Here is a 19,253-nt window from a genome sequence, read left to right on the forward strand (position 1 = left end):
AATAAAGAATTTTGAAACAAGCAAATTCGTTGAATTTATATCCCCCGCCGAGTACTGGTTATTATTAACACAACAACTGAAGACATAAGGCTTTATTTATATATTAATCATGGCATAAACAGTAATATTCTTTGAACTTGATAAATATTCAGGGCAATAACAGAGCCATAACTTTGTGTTAAATAGTAAAATCTGGAAATGCCAATGAGATGTATGCATACCACATAACTAATCAAGATCCATAAATCTGAGTTATAAGTATCTGAGCAGGAACAGGCGACTATAATGCACATCTCCTCTTAGTATCCCATAAAGTTTCATTGAATTCCAGCAGTAGTAGCGAGAAAAGTAGCGATGAAACAAATATTTTTCTATATGGATATCTGCATAACTAATCAAGGCCATAACTCTGAGTTAAAGTGTCTGACTGGAACACAAGCCGACGATTATGCGCATCTCCTCTTGGTATGAAGGTTCCCATAAAGTTTCGTTGAATTCCCCAGCCCAGTAGTTGCAGAGAACTACTCCGGGAAACGATTTTTTTACTCCATATGCATATTGCATAACTAATCAAGGGCCATAACTCTGAGTTAAGTGTCTGACCAGAACAAGCCGACGATATGCGCATCTCCTCTTGGTTATTGAAGGTTCCCATAAAGTTTCGTTGAATTCCAGCCAGTAGTTGCAGAGAAGTAGCGGGGGAAACAATTTTTTACTCCATATGCATACTGCATAACTAATCAAGGGCCATAACCTCTGAGTTTAAAGTGTCTGACCCCGGAACAAAGCCGACGATATGCCATCTCCTCTTTGGTATTGTTGAATTCCCATAAAGTTTCGTTGAATTCCAGCAGTAGTTTCAGAGAAGTTAGTGGCAGGAAACGATTTTTACTGTTATATGCATACTACATAACTAATCAAGGGCCATAACTCTGAGTTAAAGTGTCTGACCGGAAACAACCCTGGACGATATGCGATTCCTCTTGATATTGATGATTCCCATAAAGTTTTCGTTGAATTCCAGCAGCAGTAGTTGCAGAGAACTACTCCGGAAACGATTTTTACTCTATATGCATACTACATAACTAATCAAGGGCCATAACTCTAGTTAAAGGGCCTCACTCCGGACCGGAACAAGCCGACGATATGCGCATCGCCTCTTGATATTGATGATTCCCTAAAGTTTTCGTTGAATTCCAGCCAGTAGTTGCAGAGAACTACTCCGGAAACGAAATTCGGATGGACGGACGGACAACGCCAAAACTATATTCCCCCCCCCCCAATTCCATAGGCGGGGATGCGCATCTCCTCTTGTGTATTGAAGGTTCCCATAAAGTTTCGTTGAATTCCAGCCAGTAGTTGCAGAGAAGTAGTGCGGAAAACGATTTTTTACTCCATATGCATACTGCATAACTAATCATGGCCATAAACTCTGAGTTTAAAGTGTCTGGCCAAGGAACAAGCCGGGGACGATATGACGCATCCTCTTTGATAATTGGGATGAATTCCCAAAAAGTTTCGTTGAATTCCCCAGCCAGTAATTGGGCAGAGAACTACTCCGGAAACGATTTTTACTTCCATATATGCATACTACAATTAACTAATCAAGGGCCATAAACTCTGATGTTAAAGGGTTCGGAAACCGGGGAACAAGCCGACGATATGCGCATTCGCCTTTCTTTGATTTTTGATGATTCCCATAAAAGTTTTGTTAGAAATTCCAGCCAGTAGTTGCAGAGAACGTAGTGAAAAACCCAAAATTCGGAGGGAAACGGAGGAGGGAAACAACGAAAAACAAAATTTTCCCCCCTCCCGATTCCTCGGGGGGGGGTTTAAAAAAGGGGGCATAATTCAAAACATAAAGCCTTCAGAAAAATTGTCACTCATCATACACCTGCCTCTTGTCATGATAAGTTCCAAGTTTCATATTGATATCTTTAATATTGTTCAACAAATGGGCTACATTAGTGTACACGGCAATGATGACACAGCGATCAAAATATCACAACTTTTTCTTTGAGACAGACAAGCTAATAATACACTCAGTATAAAATAAATGTGTGTAATATAATACAGCAAATGATTCATTTAAGTCGTGGATTCAAAAACGAAAAGGCACTTAGTTTTCTTTTAACAATTTTTATTAATTTTATACATCAAAATCATAAATCATAATTTTAGCACTATAGCTGACAGTTTAAAATGAAAACAATCTATGAATGAGTTGAGTAACAGGAAATAGATTTACTGTTTACTTTGTAGCATATTGAGCATTTAATATGACTAGGTATTACTAAATAAAGTATGTAGATCATATACTTTAGACTAGATAATAGTAGATAATACTGACTATATGAGAAAAAACAACTTAAATCTTATCCTGACTAGTGAATATGTAAATAACAACAATCTTAATTATTTATACTAATCACACTGTGTATATAACAATTACAATTATTCTTCTGAGTAGATAATACTGACCTTAGAACGTAAACACAATAAAATTCAAACCATATTGTTGGCTGGTGAACACTGACAATATTTGTGTAGATTTACAAATCAAAATTTTACTGCTGACTAGTGAAAACGGATAATAATTGGTGTAGATTTACAAATCAAATTTTATTGCTGACTGGTGAACACTGACAATATTTATGTAGATTTACAAATCAAACTTCAAATTTTACTTCTGTGATTGTCCACATCCACATTAATACTGACTAACATGTAGATTTATATAACAATCAATACTTTTTTTACATCTAACTAGAAAATACTGACAATTATTGTATGTAGATAATAAATCAAAATTCAATATGCATGTATACCTTTGACTAGTTAGTACTAACTATGTATATCACAAATCAAAATTCAAATCTTACTTCTGACTAGTAAATGACAAAACTGTAAAGATAATATATGGAAATTTGAATTTTACTTCTGATTTGATAATTCTGATTGACTATATTATACAAAATAGTCCCAAATTAAATTTAGAAGTATTAAGAAGTGTACTGATTCAATAAGCAGTATAAACTCTTTGAAGATGTGGTTGTAACAATTTGTGCAATCTTACTAGGGTCTACACTGTTGGCACCTCGTTTTCATACTTTAATACTATTTTAATACTGAAATCCTCATAACTCAAAATACTTATTTCTGTAGAAAAACATCACCCCAACACACTATATCACTCGAAGCAAATATATCAAAATGGCTGGAAAAAAATATGAACCTGTCTTTGAGGGCATTTAATAAAAAACAAGAGGGCCATGATTGGCCCTTGAGGTCGCTCACCTGTATATAGCCCCCCCCCCCCCCCCCCCCCCCCCCGGGCCAATTTTTACCCAAGGGCTTTTTATTTGAACATACCTTTGGTTAGACCACCCTAAGAAGATGTTACATGCTAAAACCATCTAAGTTCTAGCTCATTGGGTTTTTTAAAAAAAAAAGAAATTTTTTTTAAGTTTTTACTATACCCATATAGTTAAAAACAATGACACCTTTGGGGCAGGACCAGTTTTGACCCCCAGGCTTTTGGTTGTGAACAAACTTTGTAGATTTTTTACTTAAAATGTTTCAATGTATAATATCTAAAACTCAACTATTTGGGTTTTTTCACAAAGAAGATTTTTAAGGTTTTTGCTATTACCACATATAAGGAAAATCAATGACCCCCGGGGCGGGCCATTTTTGACTCCAGGGCTTTTATTTGAACATACTTGGTAGACACCCATTAGAACATGTTTCATGCTAAATATCTTTAGCTCTAGCTCTTTAGTTCTTTAAAAGAAGATTTTTAAGTTTTTACCTATATGCATATAGGAAAATCAATGACCCCTGGGGCGGGGCCAATTTTGACCCCAGGGCTTTTATTTGAACAAACTTGGTAGACACTCATTAGAAGATGTTTCATGCTAAATATCTTAGCTCTAGCACCTTTGGGTTCTTTTAAAAGAAGATTTTTTAAGTTTTTACTATATGCATATAGGGAAAATCAATGACCCCCTGGGGGGGCCAATTTTGACCCCAGGGCTTTTTTTGAACAAACTTTGGTAGACATTCACTAGAAGAATGTTTCATGCCAAATATCTAAGCTCTAGCTTTTACAGTTCTTTAAAAGAAGATTTTTTAAGTTTTTTACTATATGCATATATGGGAAAATCATGACCCCCCGGGCCGGGGGCCAATTTTGACCCCAGGGCTTTTTATTTGAACAAATTGGTAGACACTCACTAGAAGATGTTTCATGCCAAATATCTTAGCCATAGCTCTTTGAGTTCTTTAAAAGAAGATTTTTTAAGTTTTTACTATATGCATATAGGGAAAATCAATGACCCCCTGGGGGGGCCGGGCCAATTTTGACCCTAGGGCTTTTATTTGAACAAACTTGGTAGACACTCATTAGAAGATGTTTCATGCCAAATATCTAAGCTCTAGCTCTTACGGTTCTTTAAAGAAGATATTTAAAAGATTTTTTTTTTCTTTCGGTTGCCATGGCAACCAGAGTTCTGCATGAAATGGAATTCTTTAAACAATCTTGATAGAGCTTCATACAAAGAGTATTCCTGCCAAGTTTCATTAACATTGGCCTTGCGGTATCATAGAAGATGTCCTTAGAATATTTAAAATGTGGACGGACGACTGACGACGGACGCCATTTGGTTGGCCATCCTAAAAGCTCACCTGCACTTTGTGCAAGGTGAGCTAAAAACAAAAGAAAATATATAGTATACAAAAAATAAACACACTAAAGTAAACTTTTGATATTTACATAACAAAATTAATATGTGAAACTAAGAAACATTTAAAGATTCTATATGTTAACTGAAAACTGTATATATATAAATCAAAACATACCAACTCAAATTGAGCATTTGCAAAGTAAACTAATATTTTCAACGATTAATTACCGGGTATATTACAAATATGGGCCATTCTTATATGGCTTAACATAAAGTTAAACAGTAAGAAAATGAGATCAACAGATTCTCTGATTCAAATTTGCTAAGTTGAGCTAAAAATAACCCAAAACAAGAAATGAATTCTGAACAAAATTCTACATTTGCCTAGAGAAAAGATGGTGGTATCAACAAGCTTAGCAAAAATCCTTTTTTCCAAAAAAATTATTTAGTGCAGGGATAAAGGTCATAAAAAGAAAGCTTCACAGAAAGTAAATTGAACTTCATGTCATTTCAAAATAGCACAGAAGTTTACTGTTCAACTTGGCATGGCAATAGCAAGTATATAGTAACTGTTGTTAGTTGTGTGTGTGTTTGTTTTTTTTTCAAACAATTTAAAAACAAATTATGATTTTACATAAGTAACACATAGCTTAACATATAAATGAATATTAATATAATATACATGAAAACAGTACCTCTGTATCACTTTAACTAACTAAATTAGCAATGTATAGTAAACAAGCACATTCGTTGAATTTATATCCCCCGCCAAGTACTGGTTATTACTAACACAACAACTGAAGACATAAGGCTTTATTTATATATTTATCATGGCATAAACAGTAATATTCTTTGTACCTGATAAATATTCAGGGCAATTACTGAGCCATAACTCTGGGTTAAATATCTGGACATTCCAATGAGATGTAAATTGCCTTTGGGTATCCATGGTTGCCATAAAGTTTTGTTGAAATCAATACAGCAGTTGCAAAGAAATAGCAATATTGCTCTATATGCATACTTCATAACTAATCAAGGGCCATAACTCTAAGTTAAAGTGTCTGACTGGGACAAGGCGACGATATGTGCATCTCCTCTAGGTATTAAAGGTTCCCATAAAGTTTTGTTGAATTCCAGCCAGTAGTTGCAGAGAAGTAGCGCAGAAACAAATATTGTTCTATTTGCATACTGCATAACTAATAAAGGGCCATAACTCTGAGTTAAAGTGTCTGACCGGAACAAGCTGACGATATGTGCATCTCCTCTTAATATTGGAGGTTCCCATAAAGTTTTGTTGAATTCCAGCCAGTAGTTGCAGAGAAGTAGCGCAGAAACAATTTTTGCTCTATATGCATAATGCATAACTAATCAAGGGCCATAACTCTCGAGTTAATGTGTCTGACCAGAACAAGCTGACAATATGCGCATCTCCTCTTAGTATTGGAGGTTCCCATAAAGTTTTGTTGAATTCCAGCCAGTAGTTGCAGAGAAGTAGGGCAGAAACAATTTTTGCTCTATATGCATAATGCATAACTAATCAAGGGCCATAACTCCGAGTAAAAAAGTCTGACTGAAACAAGCTGATGATATGCCCATCTCCTCTTGATATTGATGATTCCAATAAAGTTTCGTTGAATTCCAGCCAGTAGTTGCAGAGGACGATATGCGCATCTCCTCTTTGTATTGAAGGTTCCCATAAAGTTTCTTTGAATTCCAGCCAGTAGTAGCAGAGAAGTAGCGTGGAAACAATTTTTACTCTATATGCATAATGCATAACTAGTCAAAGGCCATAACTCTGAGATAAAGGGTCTGACTGAAACAAGCCGACGATATGCTCATCTCTTGATATTGATGATTCCCATAAAGTTTCGTTGAATTCCAGCCAGTAGTTGCAGAGAACTAGTCAGGAAACGAAATTCGGACGGACGGACAACGCCAAAACAATATCCCCCTCCTGATTCCATGGGCGGGGGATAATTAAGTATATAAGCATTTTGCACGTACAAAAAAACACCATCAAAATAAATAGTTACCTCTGTCGGTAAATATTGGGGGCAAAAAGCAACAATACAATCAAATATCCTCCCTCCAAAACTAAATACTATTCTTAGCAAGAACTTAACAACAAGCTAACACTTTATGTCAAGCAATACTTCTGTTGGTTTCAATAACAAACCCTTGTATGGCAATGTCATCCAAACCAGTAATTACAAAATTATATATACATTTTCAAAATAGCAAATGTTAATTTCAATGTATACACACTTACAAATGATGTACTTAAATGACTTTGCAACCTGACTTGTAAAAATACTAATTTTTGATTCAGCATCTCTGGGAAGGCTATTCTCTTTGAAGTTACTGTGTATTTGGGTTATTTCCTGAGATTTTGAACATGATTATACAGGTATGATATAAATATATTCATTATAAACCAATCATTTAATGTCAAGTTTAATCTAATAAGTACTCGCAAATTAACTACCAGTATTGATATTAAGCATCCACAAACCTTTACACAAAGCTTTAAAATCTATAACTTAAATGAAAATTTCCGACCTCTGTATATATTCTAACATCAAATTTCCCATAAATGTGCATGTAACCATACTATGTAATGACACATTGATTTGATAACATACGGTAATGTCACAATCCTATACAAGCATTATTCTGAAGCATTATATATTTAACTTACAATGTTAAGTCTTAATAATAATTTATGTTTAGCATCCACTTAACTTGATAAAAAGCATAGAAAATTAAACCTTTTTAAGTTCAATAACTATATATCCCTGAGAATTTGTAGGTTACTCTCCCATTTGATAATACATTAATGGTATGACACATAATCAACATTTTTAAATATGAGGGCTGTCCGGAAAGTTCGTAGACAAGGCTATAAAATTATTATAAACAGTCATATCAATATGATGATTGAATATTTTGCTAAAGTATTTATTTGCTAAATATTTCTAAATTAAAAGACATGATAAAATAAATATATGTAAAGCGCCGATCACTATGGCAACATGATCAACGAATCACGGAGCACTTTGATTTCAAAACGATAGCTACTCGAATAATAAGTTGCTAAAAGTTATAATTTTAACGCAAACTCTCCTTTTAATTTTGTGACATCATAGGATACTATATATAAATGCTATTTAGTGTAAATTATGACATTATATGTAAATAAACAGCTTGTAAAAGACGGTTATAGGCAATGAAGGTGCGTAATTTTTTTGTTGCAAAAATGACGTCAAATTCACGGACAGAGCAACGTCATGTTATTTAACTTCATAGCAACGCTAATGTGGCGCCAACTGAGATTTTAATCATTACTTTTAAAAACAAAATCAACCATAAAATGTTAAAGGCAACTTGTATTTAAATGTCAAACTAGATTAAGAAGCGGTGATGACAGGATGTCGTATAAGAAACGCTCCAGATGACCAAAAGTAGCATGGCCGAAATATCGTAGATTGCGTTACAATTTTTGAAAAAGGCAGACATCTCACACGCTGTATGGGAACCAGTGACATCTTTGTTTTTAAATAATAATTTTAAATATGGAATTCATGAAGTAATAGCAAACGAACATTACATGTATTAAGTATACGCCAGACAGGTACCATGGCTATTGAAATCGGAAGCAAGTGAATAGTCGGTAAACATGAAGTTATTTTGACGCCATTTGCGCTGTCAAAGTGCTCCATGACGATGTATATATGTTGTATGTAAAAACTGTTAAAATACAAACGTAAGTCACAGTTCAATAATCTTTGATAAATGTGTTTGCTAGATATGTATATTTATCCTGACAAAATTTGTACAGCGTATGTATTGTTATACAATAAACAAGAGGGCCATGATGGCCCTAGATCGCTCACCTGACTTATCAAACTCATCCAAACAATTACCTAGACAAGCATTCTGACCAAGTCTCATGACAGGTGAGTCAAAAATGTGACCACTACAGTGTTAACAAGGATTATCCATATTTGAGCAGTGCGACCTAGTTTTTTACCCAGGTGACACATATTCAAACTTGACCTAGAAATCATCAAAACAAACTTTCAGACCAATTTCCAGTATACTTGGATCAAAACAGTAGCAACTAGAGTGTTAACAAGATTTTTCTATTTTTAGCTCCGGTGACCTAGTTTCACATGCGATTTCCAACTCACCCAAGCAATTACCTTGACAAGCATCCTGACCAAGTTTGATGATAATTGAGTCGAAAATGTGACCACTAGAATGTTAACAAGGTTTTTCCATATTTGGGCGGTGTGACCTAGTTTTTCATCCAAGATGACCCATGTTCGAACTTGACTTAGAAATCATCAAAACAAACTTCAGACCAATTAACAGAATATTTGGATCACAACAGTAGCCACTAGAGTGTTAACAAGATTTTTGTATTTTTAGCTCCTGTGACCTAGTTTTCATCCGAGATGACCCATGTTCGATTTATTCCCAGCAATGACCTAGACAAGTTTCCTGACCAAGTTTGATGACAATTGAGTCAAAATTGTGACCACTAGAGTGTTAACAAGGTTTTTCTATTTTTAGCTCCTGTGACCTAGTTTTTCATCCGAGATGACCCATGTTCGAACTCATTCGAGCTATCACCTAGACAAGCACTTTGATCAAGTTTGATGATGATTGATGCAAAAATGTGACCGCTAGAGTGTTAACAAGGTTTTTCTATTTTTAGCTCCGGTGACCTACTTTTTCATCCGAGATGACCCATGTTCGAACTCATCCGAGCTATCACCTAGACAAACATCCTGACCAAGTTTGATGATGATTGAGGCGAAAATGTGACCTCTAGAGTGTTAACAAGGTTTTTCTATTTTTAGCTCTTGTGACCTAGTTTCTCATCCGAGATGACCCATGTTCAAACTCATCCAAGATATCAACTAGATAAGCATCCTGACCAAGTTTGATGATGATTGAGGCAAAAATGCGACCGCTAGAGTGTTAACAACTAAATGTGAACGGACGACGGACAATCATCGATCCTAAAAGCTCACCCTGAGCATGCTCAGGTGAGCTAAAAATAAAGATTTATATGAACTTTCCGGACATCCTTCGTACTAGATATTAACTCTAAAATGTCTGGTTTGGTATGAGTTAATAATCCAGGCATCGATAAATATTTTCAGCGTCACTCGTCTTGCTGGACGAGTAGCTTCTAAATCCAATGTGCAGGCAACAATTTTCTACTTATCCTTTTTTTTGATCTCTGTCATCTATTATTGATGCCAAACTTCTGCTTTCCATGACTTAAAGCTTTGAAGTTTTCATATATCCCTGAGAATTTGCATCATAATCTATAATGTAAGGATAAATCTATAGAATAACATATAATAAGACATATTGTACCCCATAATGTAATGACAAATCTATGGAATGACATAAAATAAGACATATTGTACCCCATAATGTAATGACAAATCTATGGAATGACATATAATTAGATGATATTGTACCCCATAATGTAATGACAAATCTACGGAATGACATATAATATTATATATTGTGCTCTAGCATGTAATTGCAAATCTATGGAATGACATATAATTAGACATATTGTGCAACCCTACTATGTAAGGACAAATCTATTGAATAACATAAAATCACACATTGTACCCAATAATGTAATGACAAAATTATGGAATGACTTATAATATTATGTATTGCGTCCTAACATATAATGAGAAATCTATGGAATGATATTTAATATTACATATTGTTCCCTAGCATGCAATGACAAACCTATGGAATGACATATAATAAGAGGTATTGTGCCCAATAATGTAACAACAAATCTATGGAATGACATGTAATATTATGTAGAGCCCTAGCCTGCAATGACAAATCTATGGAATGACAAATAATAAGACGTACTATGCCCAATAATGTAACAATGACATACAATATTACTGTTTGCAACATAGCATATAATGACAAATCTATGGAATGACATATAATATTATGTATTGGCAAAGCATGTAATGACAAATCTATGGAATGATATACAATATTATGTATTGTGCCCTAGCATGTAATGACAAATCTATGGAATGATATACAATATTATGTATTGTGCCTAAGCATGTAATGACAAATCTATGGAATGATATACAATATTATGTATTGTGCCTAAGCATGTAATGACAAATCTATGGAATGATATACAATATTATGTATTGTGCCCTAGCATGTAATGACAAATCTATGGAATGATATATAATATTATGTATTGTGCCTAAGCATGTAATGAACAAATCTATGGAATGATATACAATATTATGTATTGTGCCCTAGCATGTAATGACAAATCTATGGAATGATATACAATATTATGTATTGTGCCCTAGCATGTAATGACAAATCTATGGAATGATATATAATATTATGTATTGTAGGCCTAAGCATGTAATGACAAATCTATGGAATGATATACAGTATTATGTATTGTGCCTAAGCATGTAATGACAAATCTATGGAATGATATACAATATTATGTATTGTGCCCTAGCATGTAATGACAAATCTATGGAATGATATATAATAACACTTATTGTGCCCTAGCATGTAATGACAAATCTATGGAATGATATATAATAACACTTATTGTGCCCTATAGTGTAACAACAAATCCATGGAATGGCATTGAATGTCGAGAGTTAGAAAAACTAGTTTGAGCAATTTAATAAAATGCACCATCAATTTTTATTATGGCTTAACTATTCAAATCAAGTATTAACAACTTGATAAAATGTTTCAAACTACCACCACATTTAAATTTGACAGTAAATTTGAACCTTTTGTATATTTGTAGCATATTTATCCCAAATATCTAACCCTTAAATAACCTGTTTTAAAAATTATGTACCATATTTTTTCTGTACATATAGCAAATGTATTACAACTAAGATACAGTTATTAAGACATATAAATGTATTTTGCCAATTAAGACGTTTTTTTAGACATGATTATATCCACTGAAAATTACATCTTATATATATATATGTTTTACACTTACATTTTATATCAATTTCTAAATAATTGAATACAAAAATAAGATAAACCAACATTAAAGTGAACATATTAAATGATTAATCTTATAGTTTCCACAACTGATATAAAGTTTGTTCCATAAGCACTTAATATAGATTCTTCGGATACTACACAAATATCACATAAAATATAGATTATATTACAACATATACCTTAACAGCACTATAGATTTAAACGACAGCACATATTTAATGAGTAAATTTGATACCTATGATTACAATCTTTTAAATTTGAATATCATGTTTATTTGTAGTGCAAATATATTATTCATTTTCAAAATTGTTCAAGACAAATTTTAATTTTTTTAAATCATACATTTATAAAATTAAAACCATGCTGTTTACATAAAATGTTTGATGAACTTGGTATCAAGTTTTTAATCAGTTCTTTTCATTTTTATTTTAAGCGTGCAAAATTTAATATTTGTAGGGAATTACTGCTTTTTATTTTAAGTTTTTGAAGTGTTTCATACAATTTCAAGATTTGCTTCTCATTTTTATTTCATTTTTTACTATTTTTAACTAATAGGGACATTACTGCTTTTTGTTTCAAGTTTCTACATAAAAACTTCAACAAAAGCTAGCATGTACAAAATTTGATTAATTTATGTAGAGCTACATTCTTAAGTATTTCTTGAAAAGCCTTTACTGAAGTTGACATCACCCTTCTTTCTAAAATCAACATTTAATGTAAGGTCTGAACTGATGATGATGATGCCAACCTTCTACTTATAGATCATATTAAGTGTTTACAAAAATTTCAACCAAAATTGAGCATTTCATGTAAGTCTTTATGATATTGAGATCATGCTTCAACCTGAATAGAACGTTTCATGTAAATTGTAAATGTTTTTATTGAGATCATGTTTCAACCTAAATAGAACTTTTCATGTAAATCTTTCTGATATTGAGATCATGCTTCAACCTGAATAGAGCATTTCATGTAAATGTTTATATTGAGATCATGTTTCAACCTAAATAGAACGTTTCATGTAAAGTCTTCTTAAATCTGCATGTCAAACTTCTACCTAAAATATACGAGTTTATGGAAATCTCTTACATAATCCCTATGTCTATCTTCTACCAAAAATTAAGTATTTCATTCATTTTTTTTATAATGACTATGTAAATTTTATAATTAAAGTTTTAAAAAGCATTTCATGCAAGTATCTTACAATGTTGAGGTCAAAATTCTACCTAAAATTAACTATTCCGTGGATATCTCTTACATAATCTTAATGTATAGCTTCTACCTAAAATTGAGTATTTCATGTAAATATCTTTTACGATGATTATGTAAATGTGAGCATTTCATGTAAATCTCATATAACTTTGTCATAAACTGAGAATTGATAGTGGAAGTCCTTACATCAGGTACTACAAAGTTCCTATTTAAATTGAATATCTTCAGTAAATTCTTTGTTGAATTGATATCAAGTTCTTTCAATCATCAGATTCTGTAGATGAGTCGATTTCCTGTGTTTCGTTTTGTCTAGACTGACAAACTGGGCACTTTAATGTAAGACTGTCACCAGCAAAATAACATATTTTACATCTCTGAAACAAATAGTATGAATCATTTTAATGTTATTATCAAAATAAATCTTAAGTGTAAAAAATATAGCATTAATATGTCATAAAGAAAACTTTCATGCCTTAAATTTAGTAGCATAAGCTAACTTGGTGTTTGAAATTCTTTTTCATCCAATAGGATTGCAGTATTTCAAATGAATCGTGACACATTTACTTTGGTAAATCGGCTGTTTGTTTGTTTGTTTATTTGGGTTTTACGTCACACTGACACAGTATAGGTCATTTGGCGACGTTCCAGCTTTACTGGTGGAGGAAGACCTCAGGTGCCCCTTCCGTGCATTATTTCAGGCTTAATGAACAGCACCTGAGTACGAACAGGGTGTTAAGTTTAAGTATTAATCTAATTAATTATTCGCCCATAGCTGCTCAATTTCATTACTTTCACATAGAGTAACCTGAAACTTTACAGCAGACGGTTCCAAATTCTAAGCAGGAAGAGTCCATTCCTCAAATTCAGGGGGTGTAATGTTTCAGCAACAACTTAATTCAAACAAGACAATAACTCTGAATTGAGAAGTTCCCTGAATAGAAATGAAAACAAAATTATCAAGTGTAAACCATTAGACATTTGGATAAGTAATAATATTGTTACCTGACAGTGTTTGTTGCGGGAGTCTGTACATTTTGCACACTTGACACAATGATTTCTTGGAGTAATGTCTTCATTCAGCAGACGGGCTGCATGATATTTATATGTAAATACATGTATGTAATTGTTAATTAAATAGAATAATTCATAGGAATATCTGTATATAATTTTACTACTTTAAAGTAAAGAAAACAATTAGCTGAAAATTGCACATGCAATCCTTCAAAGTATCTTTTGGATATAACAAATTATGAGTCAAATTTATTGCTTATGAACAAATATATGTGGTTTGGAAATCTAAATGGGAAAACAATAGATTACAAGGCAGTCTGAAGGCAAAAAAACCCTTCCCAGGAATTGAATGTGTATTTTTACCTTTTCCCAACCGCCCTTGTTTTTGTACCATGAATATACACAAAAGTTCACAAAGGGTGATTATTTGTCCCCAATTTTTTAAAAATTTTTCATAAAAAAATAAGTTTGGAGAAAAAAACCTTGCCTTATTTAAAAAGTTTGGGGGGGACATGAAATTAACTTTTAAATTTGTTTAATTGCCTTTGATCAATTATTGGCTCGCACTTTCTTTATTTCATTTAAAAATTTTTTAAAATTTCCAGGTTAAAATTTTATGGAGCGCACAAATGTAACTTTTTTTAAAATTTTTGTGAAAATGTGCCCTTGCCTTTTTGGGAATAGCCCCCAATTATTGTTTCTGAAATTTCTTTCTCATTATATGACCTTGTGCAAAATTTTTTAAAAATTTTCACGTTAAAGTAAGGGTGCAAAAATGTATTTTTTATAAATGAGTTTTTAAATTTACTTTACCTTGGGGTAGAACCCCAATTCTTCGCTTGAAAATCGTCCCTATGGTGATCACTTTAAAGTTATTTAAAAAAACTTTTCCTTTAAAATATGGAGCAGACCGAAATGTAGACTTTTATATAAAATGAAGATTTTTTTAAAGTGCCCTTTTATTGTGATTTCCCGGGGGTGAACCCAAATTCTTGGCTCTGCAATGTCTCATAGGTTTTTCTTGTGCCAATTTTTAAAAAACTTTTCAGTGTTTTAAAAGTTTGGGAGGGACAAAGTGTTAGGGCAGAAAAAAGCTGGACTGACAAAAAGGGGCCATTCTATAAAATCCCCTTTCTACACGGAAAGGGATTAATAAAAGTGTGTGGACACGGATGCCCCAACATTTCACTGTTTTGCCAGAAAAACAGCATGACTGGTTGACTAGGTAAAATCTATTTTCCTTCTTTCAGTGAGAGCATTAAACTATCTTATATAGAAGAGCATAAAAGAAAAACATCTCACTAGTATACCTGTACACCATGAGTATTTGTATCTTGCAGTACAGTTATGATTGGCACATTTGATCTCGCCTGGTATACAACTGAACAACAACACAGGTATATGACAACACTCCAGTACCAGCTGTGTCTTCACATAACAGTCTAATCTCTTTATCTGCAGATAAACATGATATATTTTAGTTCAACACCACAGTTTTAACTTTATGCTATTAATATGATTTTAGGGAGTTGGATTTTACATTGCACCAAAACTGTAAAGGTCATAATTATGGTGACTTTCCTGCTTTACTGTTAAGGAAAACCTCAGGTGCTTCATTATTTCAGGCAAAAACAGGCACCTGAGAAAAACCATCAATTTTCCACAAACTACCTAGAAAGCTTCCTATCATAATAGAATCTAAGTCCCTGATGGAAATCAAACCCACAGTGGTGAGGAGGCAAGTATTTCAAACTCAACAACCTTTACCATCCTTTGCCCTGTAAATAAGATTAATTACCTTCAGACTTAAAGAAAAGCTAACAACTAGACTAAACTATCATTAGATGGTCAAGACATACCAGTACCATGAAACATAATTTTGACCATGAAAAACTCAACTCTTTTTCATGGCATTTCTTCATGAATGCTGTTTACTATTTTGGTTCGCTTTCAAAACCGAAAGAGTAAGGGTCACATATGGTCTTCACAACTTTACTAGTGAATGAAAATCTCTTTTGTCTTTCCATGCATTATTTCAATGAACAAGTTTTCAATTAACTTGAAAATTTTATAAACATTTAGTTAATCAAGAAGCTATACCTGATAAATATTTTCCATGAGACAAGGATCTGTCCGCGCCCGGTCGGCAGTAAGTCCCAACTGATGTAATATGTTGAGTGGGTTCCTACAGTTAACACACTCACACAACCCCTCTGTACATGTTGTCCCCTTCACACAACATTGACATGTACCAGCAGAGCAACCATTTGTACATGAACAACTGACAATCACAGATACCTCCACATTCTTCTCTGGTTGATAAACAGCACCTAAAATACATGAATGAAGCCTTCTATGGTTGATGAACAGCAGTTAAAAAAAAAAAATAATAAAAAAAACCTTCTGTGGTTGCAAAAACATGAAAACAGCATACTTTCTAACACTGTTTCTTAATTCAGCACAACTTTTCCTTTAAACTTCCATATGTGTCACAAAGAACAATCAATAATATTTTTTTATGTAGCTGATTGTTAAAGTTGTATGTCCATAGACTTAGGTCCATATAACATTCTTACATCATATACCCTTACTAATGTACATGCATTCTTTACTTGGAAATGCCAGATCTTCTATTACAGTAAACTATTGTTTATTACGAGTAGATATGTGGAAAAAAGGCATATTGTTTTGGATTGAGGTGAACAGTACCTGTATTATTGTTATTTATATTCTCTGTTGGTAAACATATGCTGGGATCCAGCAAGTGACTGGTAATCTGATTGGTTCCCGACTTCAAGGATTTCCCAGTATCTTCAATCAATGGTAAACAGAACATTATTTCAAACCTGTTGTCAAAATCCTTCAGTTCTGCCTTCAGACGATCAGCACAATTATTCTTAAACTGCACCTGTAACAAGTTACAAAACTATTTAACACTTACTAAATTTCTTACATGGACTTGTCAAGCTTCCATTTTTGGAACTGTCCATTATCAATTTTTGGAGAAACCGTATAAGTACTTTTTTCTGCGGGAACTTTATTTCTGCTATTTCTGCTGTTGATAACGACACCGCAGATTTAAAAACCAAAAATTTCAATACTGATACAGTAGACCTTTAAAATAAATCACTAAGATATGGGACAACAAACTCATGGAGGCAGAATAAAAAAATTGCTTACAATCAACATGGAGCATACATGCATGTCACTTTACATCGGAAATATTTAAATATTTCATGTCCTTTGATATACATGTATTCCATACTAACTAATAGGCAATCACAACAGCTTCTGTCACCTCTAAGAAGTTACAAAACCTCTATAATTATGCTACAATGGCATTAGCAAATAAACCCTTACATAATGGTAAGGTGAATTGAATAATTCTCCTTTCGTAATATCCATATTTAGCTTCCTGTTGTACACCGTGGCATTGTTAAACTTTTGATTCATGTTCTTCTCTGGTCCTTTCTTTCCTAAACAAATCTTTGGGGCCTCCTTCACTTCCACTCTCATATCTGAAATATAAAATGCATTATTATAACTGCATTAATAAAATTATACATACTATCATAGTATAGATTGTAGAAGAATTGACAAAATTACATGACAAAACAAATAAAACAATAAGCAATAATGTTAATACTGAATGTGAGTCGGATTATGTTGGAAGCTATAAGCTTATTTAAACACTCGCCTATCCGTTCTTGGAATTAACCAGTACTTAGCAATGAGTGTAAGGTGTGCCTCTTGACAGGGTTTGACCCCATGCGGCCAGCAATCCTTAGATAACTAGTCTACTCTGCCAAGCTGCCACACTTAACCTGCCTTCATTCCATTAGCAAGGTCAATGCTCCTAACACTTAACATATTAACCCTTAGCGTGCTGGCTGCAATTGAAACCCATACAACCAGTGCAAACAAAGTTCACCTAGCACATATATATGTGATATCTGATCATGGTCTGCATTTGTTTACAATTCAGTCAGTACTTTTATGAAAATTTCCCTAAAATCATGAATAGCCTAATCCAGATAGAAAGATGGACAAATCTATTTTAAGATATTTAGGGTGTTAAGGGTGTATTGAAAATGTTACCTCTTTCATACAACCACAAGCTAATGATGCTCCAGAATGGTACAGAAATCTCCACCATGTCTTTACAAACACCGGCAGACCCATCTGGGTTCTCTAACTGGAACTCATACACCATCAACCTGTCAAATTTACAATAAAAAACTTCAATGTTGTCTAGATAAACATCTAGCATCAGCAGACACTGTAAATCCCCTTGATCAAAACACAAGATCATAGCATGTGTTGTTAACGCTTATCTATTTCAAATTCTAAGTTAAAAAGGGTCATAACTCCAAAAATATTGCTTTCAGAATTATTCCTCTAGACTAACAACTAGACCATATCAAGATAAACAAGTATATCAAGTGTCACCTTGAAAACTTTTTAAACATTATGAATTTGCAAACCTGAGTTGTCTTATCTTTCTAAAATTTCATAATCAGCAAAAGTTTCACACCAACTACTCCGAGTGAATGACTCAAAGTTGTAAACCAATATAAAATCATTAAATATATTCATACGTATATAAAACAAAATATTTTAAGTGCCTATACTAAAATTCTACAATTCAGTTTTTTACAATTTCAGTCGGCCTCAGGGTAACTAAAACTCCTGGAAATAATTGAAATATACAAACTTTTTACTGAAGAGAAACTTGACTCTGGCCACCCTATCACTGCAACTGGAACCACAGGAATACTGAAATAAAAAGATTTAAAATCTAAACAATTTTCCTACACTTCTTTTCCTAAACATTTCATCCAATCTTTAAGCATTTATCATTCTTTCATTGACTCATCTGATAATTATTTTCATGTTTTATATTTTGGTATTTTTAATCCTATAAACTTTGAATGAACTGCTCCAAACTCCAAGCAGCCAACTTTCACAATTAAAGTCAAATCAAATCTCACTTGAGTATTTCAAGTACGATACCACACTGCACCTGGAGATGATCATAATCATCAATGATTATTACTTACTTTCAAGATTTTATATGAATTGTTACTTATTGATACTGTAACTTGCCATCTGTATCAATTAAATACCCAATTACTTTAGACCGAGTAATTGAGATAAATTGAGTACATTCCATGTTAAAGTCGGAATCCCTTAACTCAGACCACCCTGATTAAGGACAACCCCCTTAATAAGACTATTTTTACAAGTAGTCTTATGTATATGTTTTGTTTCATGCATAACTCC

The 19,253-nt window shown here is 33.2% G+C and overlaps 1 protein-coding gene across 1 annotated transcript; it reads right to left on the reverse strand.

The window, feature by feature from the left end:
* Window positions 1–11,344: 11,344 nt before the first annotated feature.
* Window positions 11,345–18,742, reverse strand: LOC132733855 (uncharacterized). Its single transcript, XM_060720575.1, has 8 exons — window positions 18,685–18,742; window positions 18,069–18,187; window positions 17,331–17,488; window positions 16,680–16,878; window positions 16,071–16,300; window positions 15,281–15,425; window positions 13,962–14,047; window positions 11,345–13,333 (listed from the first exon to the last, which is right to left on the reverse strand). The coding sequence occupies exons 2-8, from the start codon at window positions 18,181–18,183 to the stop codon at window positions 13,220–13,222; spliced, it is 1,047 nt and encodes a 348-aa protein (XP_060576558.1). The 5' UTR covers window positions 18,184–18,187; window positions 18,685–18,742; the 3' UTR covers window positions 11,345–13,219.
* Window positions 18,743–19,253: the final 511 nt, after the last annotated feature.

This window comes from Ruditapes philippinarum, unplaced genomic scaffold (assembly GCF_026571515.1).
Source record: "Ruditapes philippinarum isolate M1 unplaced genomic scaffold, ASM2657151v2 ctg1319_1_1_1_1, whole genome shotgun sequence".
Classification (NCBI taxonomy): domain Eukaryota; kingdom Metazoa; phylum Mollusca; class Bivalvia; order Venerida; family Veneridae; genus Ruditapes; species Ruditapes philippinarum.